Source organism: Belonocnema kinseyi, chromosome 6 (assembly GCF_010883055.1).
Source record: "Belonocnema kinseyi isolate 2016_QV_RU_SX_M_011 chromosome 6, B_treatae_v1, whole genome shotgun sequence".
Taxonomy (NCBI): domain Eukaryota; kingdom Metazoa; phylum Arthropoda; class Insecta; order Hymenoptera; family Cynipidae; genus Belonocnema; species Belonocnema kinseyi.
The window spans coordinates 84,427,436-84,439,137 of record NC_046662.1 but is presented as its reverse complement, the minus strand read 5'-3'; the positions used below and the strand labels follow the sequence as shown (position 1 = coordinate 84,439,137).

At 29.6% G+C, this 11,702-nt stretch overlaps 1 protein-coding gene across 3 annotated transcripts in view; it reads right to left on the bottom strand.

Moving 5' to 3' along the window:
* Positions 1–11,702, bottom strand: part of LOC117175168 (metabotropic glutamate receptor 4) — a 178,749-nt gene that overhangs the window by 2,686 nt on the left and 164,361 nt on the right. For all 3 annotated transcript variants that reach the window (XM_033364769.1, XM_033364767.1, XM_033364768.1), the window contains exons 11-13: positions 8,981–9,357; positions 5,063–5,214; positions 302–503 (exon numbers count right to left, since the gene is read on the bottom strand). In XM_033364769.1, coding sequence (XP_033220660.1) covers positions 302–503; positions 5,063–5,214; positions 8,981–9,357 — 731 coding nt within the window. The remainder of the gene's footprint in view (positions 1–301; positions 504–5,062; positions 5,215–8,980; positions 9,358–11,702) is intronic.

Here is an 11,702-nt window from a genome sequence, read left to right as displayed (position 1 = left end):
TATCAAAAACATTGCATGAAACTATTTAAGTATTAATTTATAAAATCGTATTAAACTATTTGAATATTTATTTTTCCAAATTTATGCAATTATTGATACTATTTTAAATTTCTTAAATGAGTCCGAGGCCTGTGATAGTTAAGAATTTGATTCTAAAATTTAAACGTCTAAAAATCTTTGTTACTAGTTAAATAAAACAAAAAATTTTGGAAACCACCAATTAAAAACAAGATTAATTTTTTATAAAAATCATATTAAAATCTTGTCTTGGGAAAAAAATATTTTTGTAGTAATAACTTACTTTCGCTTTGTGTAGAGTTATCTGCCGTAGAAATAATATGTTTTTTGAAAGCCTTATTTTGATCACAGGTAACTGCTGTTAAGGTGACAGGTGCCATCAAATTTGATGCGTCAGTCATCGCAGAACTTTTTGTTGTATTGTGCCTATTAGGCATCATACTTTGTCTCACATTTCTCTCAGGACGAATTAAAATAATATAGAGCTGCAAAAAACAGGACATTTCTTTGAAATATATATTTTCAGTAATGAATTTTTGAAATTAAATGGGTAGTTTTTGTATAAAAGAATGCATAGCATTTAGTTTAAGCGAGCAAAAAGTACCAGGAAAAAGGTTGAATCGACATTTTTTTTTAAATTGGAAATTCGCAATGAAACCAAGTTTTCCAACAGTTTTTGCATCAAAAATTAAACTTTATAAACAGTCAAATTAAATAGTCATTAATGGGGTAGTCGCATGAAGTTTAGATAATTTACATTTTTTAAAAACTGCGTAAAATTTTTAAATTGTAGTACGTTAAACAAACTTAGTTCCTCATTTTTGTCAAAAGAATATATTTGTTTAAATATCAAAAATCCTATTTAAACAAATATATTTCGCTTTACACTTCATAGATTTATGTAAAGATTTTATTATTTAATTCAATATAATAGAATTAAAAAAAAGCCCAAATACACTTATCGAAAAAAATCATTTTCTTTTTCAAGTTATTTAAAGAATAAAGTTTTGGCCTATGCATTTGTATTATTTCTTAGTCATCGGCATGCAAACATCTTGCTGCCTGACGTCATATCTTGAAATAGACTTTCTTTATGTAACTATACAATAAGTTTTTTATGTTCTTTGAAATTCATAAGAGAAAAATAAATGATAAAATATGCAACTACCACATTAAAAAATACGAAAAAATTTCGTTGAATCCAAGGCGTTAATTATTTCTGCAATCTGGTGTACACTCTGTGCAAGGTCATGCAATCTTTTGAAATTCCTGGTAGTCTCTTCTTACGCTGCCTTAAGAAATAATATTTTAGGGAATTCTGTATAGGTATATGATGATTTTCCTATAATGGGGTTTTAAAAATTGTCTCGCGATTCTGGAAAAATCATTATAGAAAATCAGTACAAGAAAATCAGTATGGAAATAAAGAATGTTAAAATGTTAAAAACTTATTTTAAGGTTTTCAAAAAAATTTGAAAGGGTTTCCAAATATTTCAACTGATTTCAAGTGATTTAAAAAAATGCTAAGGGACTTCAAAGAATTTGGTGGGATTTTTAAAGATTTCAGTATATTTTTGGTGAATTTTTAAAGTTAAATTAAATTAAATTTGAAAACATATTAGAAACTTTTAAAAGATTCCAAAGCATGTCAACAAATTTCGAGGAATTTAAACCGATATTGAGGCCTTTGAAAGGATCTTATGGGATTTATAAAAATTTCAATTAATTTGAAAGAAAATCATTGGGGTTCAAGAGATTACAAATATTTTCACGAATTTGAAAGAATTTCGAGACATTCCATGGGATTCTGAGGGATATCAAGGAATTTCAGGAAATTCACTAAATTCAATGATTTAATTAAATCTCCAAGGATTTCAAGGAATTTCCAAGACTTTAATATATTGAAAAACTCTTTTTCAAGAAAACTTTAATGAATACATTTAATTAAAATAATATTCAAGGGCTTTCAAAAGATTGATACTCTCTTCAAATTGATTGATACTTTTTCCAATGATTTGAAAGTAATTTAAAGGATTCTAAATGATTTCAGAAGACATAACAAATTTCAAGGGTTTTCCAATCATTTTGTAGGATTTTCAAAAACTTCAAGGGATTTCTAAAGGAGTTTGGAAAATAAGTGAAATTTTATATAATTTCAAAGTATTCTTAGTGATTCCACAGATTTCAAAGGAATTGTAAGGTATTTCAAGGAACTTCAGAAGATTTATAGAACTTTATTCAATATCTAAGAATTTTGAGTTCTTTAAAAATTTTTAAGAATGTTAACGTTTAATTCAATTTATATTCAAGGGATGTAAAGTGATTTATAGTTTACGCAATAAATTATATATTATTTCAAAGAACTTCGATGAATTTCAACAATTCAACAGAGAAAAAGATTAATAGAACCTCTAATTATTCAAAAGATTTTTGGGAATTTTACAAATTTCAATTGTCTAGGGATTTCATGAGATATTAAATTATTATTTATATTATTACTTAAATGAAGATTTTAAAGATAACAAGGCTATTCAAAAATGTTTTCTGTATAAGGCTTATTTGTACAGGTTCGCTATTTTTGCGTACTTTTATATTAGATTATATGATTGGTTTGAAATAAATGGTTCCTTTGCAGTTTCTATTTTTTTTTACTGTACCCTTTTCGGGTTTTGCATATCTAATCATGAACGGTCATCCATCCGAAAGTTAACTGCGCTCGTCCGTGCTTAACATTCAATATTTTTGTAATATTTATTTTAATGCTGATTATCCGATAATTGATTTCTATACAATGATTTTCTGTAATGAATTTCCTATAATCCATAGAATCTTTCGCAATCCAATGGATCTGGCAATCTTGTAATAAAGATCCAAAATTCGTTTTTCGATTTTTGATGATTGATCCTCACCAATTCGTTCATTTTTCGGAAAAATAAATTCAAAGATTTTTTTTAATTATGGGGTTTTTAATAAGAAAAGCTTCTTTTTGGACAAAGTTGAAGAAAGAAGTACTTTATTATTAACTTTTTGTAAATTGCAGTTTAGTCATCTCTTAAAAAGGGCTCAGGGAATAGTTTCCACCAAATCAACTTTAGTTTTGATATCCCAATTCCCCTTATTTTGTGCCCGGCAAATGTCCTAAAAAATGCTATACAGCAGTCTTACGTAAAATTCAGGATAAAGACTATATTTTTTAATGTTTAAAATTTGATAAGTCACAAGATTCCAAGTATTCTTAAACTAATTTTCAATTGTCTAAACCGTTATTATTTGCTTAAACAATTTTCCCCCTGTATATCGTAAAAAGTTATTATTTTCTGTGATAAATGAGAGAATTAACCAAGGTTAAAAGTAATATTTTTTGTTTGAGATACTTGGCGATCGCATAAACAATTTTCACTTGTTCAAACAATCTTTGCATCCTGAAAATTGTAGAAAGTTAATATTTTCTGGTGTTATTGTGACAGGTAGAGAATGTCAAAAGTGATATTTTTGTGTCAACGACAATTTGCAGTTATTTAAATAATTAATATTACTTGCTCCGTTTCATAGGAAAGATGGAGAAAACTCTGTTTTTTCGAGTGTCACAAATAGAGTCGCTTATTATTCAATATTTTCTTTTATCAATGAAATCGATTTGAAAAACTAATTTTAAATAACCAAAATGAAAAAAATTGTTTGGAAAATTTATTACTGTTTAAGAAAATAGGGTATAATTATATTAAAAAATAAGAAAATACTGAATAAGCTGCTCAGTATAAGACATAAAGAAACTAGAATGTTCTCTGCCTTTCCTAGAAAAAGGCGCAAGTAAATAATTATTGCCTGTTTAATTAATTTTTAACTTATTTCACACAAAGTATTACTCTTAACATTCATTACATGCGTAATTGATGCCAGAAAGTAGGAACTTAAAATAATTTACAGAAGAAAAAATTGTTTAAATAATTGCCAAATATCGTTAAAATATATACTATTCTCAAAATTCGTTAATTGTGTAATTAATTTCAGAAAATAAAATTTTTTCACGATTAACAGACGAAAAATTGTTTAAACAAATGATAATGTATAATTTAAAAATATGTGAAAAAGAAACATTATTAAAGAGTTAAAAAATACTTCCAAATCTATGACTTATCGAATAATAATAATTAATTTTTAGAAAATTAAAAGAAGGCTGTGACATGTCGTCCCGAAAAATTAGAGGAGTTGGAACAGTGAATGGACTGGTCGTCCCGAAATTCCGGGACTAGCCTAGCTTATGGAAAAAACTTGAATACTCATCTCGAATTTCGGGACGAGACACTTCGTTAAAAAAATGCAGTCTTTATCATCAATTTTAAATAAAACTAATATTTTGAGTTTGGGGTGGGGTTCTTCGGACACAGTACGTTAACTAATTTAAAATTAATTTAAACTATTAAATTAGGAATATTCGCTTTTAATCCACATCTCCGAAATTACCCCGTTTGACGGTACTTCTTAATTCAATCTTTTCGAAAAACGAGCCTTTTCCAATTAAAGACAAATTTTAATGTCAAAAACCCTGGAGAGCACGGGTTAATGTTAACCGATTGAAAAAAATGGAATTTCTTTTTCCGGAAAACAAAAGAATAGGGGGGGGGGGGCGATGACATAACTCAAAAATCAAATTTTTACAGGTTTAAATTTAGACCAACCAAATTCGTATTGTTGTATTGTTTAAAAACCCGTTGTACTTATTTTTGAAGGTCTGAGAGACCCAGAGTGTGCTCCGAGGGGTACATGTACAACAAAACCAAATTGTTAATCTCTCGGTTAAATCGATGATCATTTTCAAATTTTTAAAATGATCAGTCTTTTTGTTTTGCATCCTGTTTCTGTGTACTTCGAGGTTTGAGGACTCAGTTAATTTCATTGTGAAATTCAAGTGGAAGTTTAATTTGATAGCAATAAAGAGGTGAATGATTGCTGGAGTTCAGCATTGAGCAAAACTTTTGTGGCGCGGAAGGTTCTTGCAGTGGACGAAACTTCGGGACGATCCGGATGCGAATATACACCTTACCTTTGGACTGAAGAGGCAAGCTATCGTCACGGAAGCCGAGAGGCTGATTGTTATCGACATCGAGGTAATCCTCAGAGCCACGTGATTTCCGGTGCCAAAGTAGAGAGGGACAAAAGCAAGCCATATAACGCATGTGGTATACATCGTAAAACCTAAATTGAAAACAAGAACGATATGTTCGTACAATCTGCCAGCGGAAATTTTCATCAGGTTCTACCCCATATCTCAGATCCACAAGCCAACCCCACTATCTCTTTTCAAAAATACCCGAGCCGTCTGAGCTAAGGATGCTTCTCAACATTCTTTCCGATGGGAAACATTGATCCGAGAAATGTTTTTATTTTGTTGGAAAAATATTGAATTGCATTTACTTTATAATTGCGTTGAAAAGCCTTAAGATGCTTAAAACGACTCGGGTGTTCGTCATATACAAAATACGTCTACAAGGATGAATTGTTTAATTTCAGATTTTTACAACATAATCGAAAGGCAATTATACCGGCCGCAAAAGAGAGTTTTTTCGCGAAATGTTCTTGTTGTTTTTTTTTTGTAAATGAAAATCGAGTGTTTTCGTACCTGTGAAATGAAACACTTTAGCTACTGTGTATTCTTGGCTGCAATTACCCGATCTGATTTCAATTCGTATAAAAATCTGCAAGTAGCGTGTTTTCATTGCTCAGTGGAATATATAATATAATAATATAGTAAAATACAATAATAATAAATAATAATATATAACAATATTTTTTAATAATATATAATATAACATTCTCCATAGTGCTAGTAAGGAAGTTTAAATATTTTTTATAATTTACCATCAAAATCTAGTGCATAGTTCAAAATAATAAATTAATAATTAATAACAAATTCGAAAAGCAGGTATTTATCGAATATTTCTAAAACCATATTAAATAATTTGGGGACGCTTATATAATAAAAAAGTTATTTTATATTATAAAATTAATAACAAAATTTATATTATACAATTTATAAGGCTGTTGGGAAGAAGCTCTAAACTCAATATTCAATCCCCTCGTTTTACTCCATAAATTGAAATACTAGCAGTATATATTTTTTTAATAGCAATGTTACTATTTTTTTACTAGAAGTGTATATGAGGAGGGAAAACCAATTTATTTAAGTAATTTTTTCGTGATATCAAACTTTGTAATTTTCAAGTTATTTGAGATTACCATTCAAAAAATTCAGCCAATGCAAAATTGATAATATTAAACAGTTTTTCCCCCTCCATTCACACTTTATTATAAAAAAAACAGTACCGTTTCGTATCTGAAAAAAGTATTTCATCTTAGAATTCATTTAGTGAACTGAGGTGATTCAATTTTGAACTTAGAGTTTCTGTTCAGCAGCCTTATAAATAAACATTTTTGAAGAATAAACGTACCCAAATTGTTCAGAAAGGTTTCAGAAATATTTGACAGAATCTACATTTCCAATTTATTATTATTTATTAATTTATTATTTTTCATTATTATTGTTATAATGGTAGTAAGTTACATAAAATATTAAAACTTCCTTATCAACACTATAAAAGGAGAATATATTATATATCAACGAAAAATTATCATTACATATTATGATTTATTGTTATTGTAATATAATATATATTATATTAATATATAATATAGGTATAATTATCTAAGTGACAAAGATAGTGTTGCATTTACAGGCTCAAAAAACACGCCATTTTCAATTTTTAAAAAACTCCAACAAGAACATTTTCCGAAAAAAGCTATTACGTTATTCATAAGAACAAATTATTTGTTACTAAAATTATTGGAAATTACTTCATTTAGTTACTCAAAATAAAATTAGAAACTTCTTAATTTTGAGTTAGATTTAAATTTTGATCTTTTAAATTTTTTATCTTAAATGTTAAGTAAAGAATGATTGAAAAATAAAATTCTGCAATCACTTTTAATTTTATGCGTCGAAATTCCAAAATTACCTCACCGTTTTAGATCGAAAGTAAAAATTTCACGATTTTCAATTCAATACAAAGAGAAGAAAAGAAGTATTTGAGATTAAGTGCTACAGAGGATTTCTATCGCTTTTACATCTCAGAGAATAAATAAAAAAATTCCTTCAGATATTGAAAAGACTGAAATTCATGGATGCGGAAAGAATACAGTTCTTATTTGAAGAAGATTTCTAAACTATATTTAGAATAATAAAATTTATTCGAAGAAATCGGAAATCCAAACTGATTTATTAATTAAAAATAATAACTATTTCTTGAAAAAAAATTAGAGATGCATGAGTACCCTCAAAATTTTATTTTCCCCATAATGTTTATTTTTCCGAAATACGTGTGACCTACACAAAAATTTACTGTGACTTTTATTTATACGAATTAACAATTTGCTTAATTTAAATTTTTCCGAATATTCATGTTTCCTCATTTTTAGATTTTCGTATTCCAACGTATAAAGGTATAAACCCTTATAATTTCGATCAGTTGTCCATCCTTCCGACGTACTCTTTTTCCGGAAGGGGAAATGATAAAGGGGACGGAAAGTAAAAGGAGAAGAGGGGAATTAAGGGTGGTGGGAAATTAGGGGGAGGGAGTATATGAGGGGAGTCAAATTTGCGAGAGGAGAAGAAGTATGGGAGAGGATTCGAATTTGAGTGAAGAGAGGAAGTTGGGGAGGGGACAAGAATTATAAGGAGTGCAATTTTGAGAGAAGAGAAGGGAATTATAAGAAGGGGCCGTATGGGGTGGGCATGGAAAGTGAGGAAAGGGCTGGAGTAGTGTATTGGAGTATTGGGGGATTGAAGGCGATAAGACAGGACCAGATAGGATCGGATCGGATTGGACAGGATGAGATTGAAGAGGAGGCGTAAAGTTTGGGAGGTGGACGATGAATGGGAAAGGAACTAGAGGCGGGAAGGCAAGTTTAAGAGGAGAGGGGAAGTCCGGGATGACAGGGAAAGGAGAAGAATGATGAGGAGTACACGTTTGAGAGGAGAGGGGAAGTCAATTGTGAGGAGGGGTTTTGGGGTGGAAAAATGATGAGAGGGAAAGTAGGAGCGGGGCGGTATAGGAGAGGAACACACAATGGAAGTATTGGAGTATTGGAGACGATAAGACAGGATCGGCTGCGATCGGATTAGATACGATAGGATATGGTGAAAGAAGAGAGGAAAGAGGGAGGAGTGAAAGGGGAGGGGAGAGATTTTAACTACTTAATTATTTTTCCGAGTAACGACTCGTCATAATTTTTATATTTCCGAAACACTATTTGCGTTAATTTTTATTTTATAAGATTACAGTTCGTGCTTTTTTTTTGTTATAATCACTTGGTTGTCAATTTACTACATTTTATTTTTCTAAATATTATTTATCATAATTTTTGTTTATCGAAACACCATTTGGCCTAGTTTTTATTTTTCCGAATGATTTTCATAATTTATATTTATCATTTCGTAATTTGTATTATTCTTAATTACTAACTGGAACTCCAGTTATAAAGAATGAAAATGATAAAATGTAACATGCAAGATAAACAGGAATATTATGGTACATGTGGATCCGGGAAAAAAGAAATTAGGTTAAATGAAAATTAATGCGAATGTTAATTACGGCACCTTGTAATTCGGAAAAATGTTTTTGCAGAAAAATGATAATTATGTCAAATGGTAATTCAGAAAAATAGAAATTATATCAAGTACATATTCGAAAAAATGGGGAAATATTAATGTTGACTTGCAGACTGAATCTCAAATTTTCTGGACAGAAATTTAAATTTCTGAAATCTAATTTTCTTACATCAAATATACGGAGATAGACACCTATATGGAGATGAATTATTGTAATAAATGGTGGCTCAGATGATTCGCCTTGAATCGTTGCGGTGCGTTGTTCTAAGGTTAATTGCAACTCGTGCTTTGACTTACCGATGTGTTTGCTTTCGTTAAATGCCTCTGGTATCTTCCTGGTAAGTACAGCGTACACAGTGCAAATAACAATGAGTATTATTGGATAGGTGAAGGCGATCATGTAACTGGCGTTAATGTAACTATTGCAGACGAGTAAATTATCCTCTCTGGTTGGATAATGATGCATCGCTCTCGCAGGATCAATTATCATCCAGACGCCATTGATCAGGATTTGTACACTCACAAGCCCCGTACAGATTATCAGTTGAGATTTCGGGGAGATAAAGGATGGGCGCTTTGCGCTGTGCTTGTTGACGTTGAAGATCCGAGATATCCTGTTAGTTTTCGTCAGCAAAGCTGCATACACTACAGTAAAGCAAAATCCCGCTGTAAATCTGTCAAAGAGATAAAATATCCAATTAAATTCATTGTAGACAATGCTGATCAAAAATTAGAGTAAATAATTGTTCCATAGCCTATTTAAATTATAAGTGTACATTAATATGATAAGGGAACCAGATTGTCATATTTATTTTGAGATTTAAAAGCGTTTTTGTGAGTCAATTTCGAAAACGGGTATTTTTTTCACCAAATTTGGCACAGATTATCTTTAACATGTGTACTTTCATCTCCAATTTTTTCAGAATTTCTTTTATTTTGTTTGAAAATGGCAGACTAAAATATCTCAAAAACGTGGTTTTTTACATGCTTTCCAGGTATACCATTTTTAAGGTGAAAAAAATAATGACTAACCCGAGATTATTATTCAATTTGATATTTTTGGTATTGCTGGCAATTAATAAACTACTAAATTGCTAAATTTCAGAATGGCGCATTCAGATTGGCGGTTGAAAAATAAACTTTTTAATTTGTATGTAATGTTCGTTTTAATACCGAAATATCGTTTTAATGTTCATTTTAAAAACGTATTTTCAATAATCCTTATTATTATTATTATTATTATTATTATTTAAAAAATATCAATAGCGAGTCCAATATTGCGGATAAATAATGTTGTATAATAACAAGGCCAACGTCAACTCAGTCTTTTAAACTCTTCTATGAACATAATATTTTTTAGCCACGAATTATATAAACCAGATGTAGTGTTAAGAGTTTGAGGCATCGCTGATTTCAAATTTGCCATTACTTTTGCATAATTAATTCTTTTAAACAATTTGTATAAACAAGTTATTGCGTTATTAACTAATTTTGCAAAACAAATACCAGAATCAGATTGAATGGAAAAAGTTACATCCGGAATAGTTCGTTTATGTCTTCAATTACGCTTTTTAATGAATAAACCAATTAATCATTAATTTTGTAAATTTAATAAAACTGTTTATGTTCATGAGAAAGGTAAAGAAAATACAAATACGACATCAATTATCTAAGGAGTTTTTGAGTACGCTTAATCCAAACATGCGATTAGTTTTGCAAAATTATTTTGTTTAAACAATGTTTTAAAACAAATTACTGCATACAAAGTTTCAGAATTAGATTTAATGTCAAAAATTACGTACGACATAGTATTGAAACTAATGGGATATTTTAACGCATCGCATAACGTTTTGTATAACATATTCAATTATTTATAAGAGAGATAACAACAACTCTCCGCATTCCACAGGGTTGAGACTGTCATGAATATCATTGACGCATGCGTTTTTTTCACACTGTTTATTTTATTTTTTGTTGCTATTTTATATTTTTGTGTTAATTAATTAATTTTTTCTTATATGTGTTTACCCTTTTGAAGTTGACAATATAAGTGCTTCAAATTGCTTCGATACGTTTAAATATTCCATTAGTTTCAATACTATGTCGCACGTAATTTTTGACATAGAATCTAATTCTGACATTTTTTATGCAATAATTTGTTAAAAAAATTGTTTAAACAAACTGATTTTGCAAAAATAATCGCATGTTTGGATTATTCATACTCAAAAACCCTTCAGATAATTGATGTAGTATTTGTATTTTCTTTGCTTCTGGTTTATACAGTTCGTGGGTAAAAAATCTTATGGTCATAAAAGAGTTTAAAAGACTGAGTTGGCGTTGGCCTTGTTATTATACAACATTTTCTATCCGCCATATTTGACTCGCTATTGATATTTTTAAATAATAATAAGGATGATTAAAAATAGGTTTTTGAAACGAACATTAAAAGGATATTACGATATGAAAAAGAACATTACATACAAATTAAAAAATGTATGTTTCGGCCGCCATTTTAAATCCGTCATGATGAAATTTAGCATTTTAGTAGTTTATTTATTGCCAGGAATACCAAAAATATCAAATTGAATAATAATCTTGGTTTCATGATTGTTTTTTTCACCTTAAAAATTGTATACCTGGAGAGCATGTAAGAAGCCACGTTTTTTGAGTTATTTTGGTTCGCCATTTTGAAACAAAAAAAAGTAATTCGGAAAAAATTTGAGATGAAAGTATACATATTAAAGATAATCTGTGCCAAATTTGGTGGAAAAAAACCCGTTAACGAGATATTTAGGTGGGCCGATTGACATGGAATTGCCGATATATATATATATATATATATAATTAAAAATTTTTCATAAGGACAACCGCAGGATTTCGCCGGGAGCAGGGTGATAATCTGAAAAATTGCACCCGTTTCCAGCGAAATCGCGGTAAAATTTCAGCCATAACTACGTCTCACAACCGTGAGATAGGTGGTTACAGTCTGTAAAGGAATCAATACGACGATCCAGCAAAA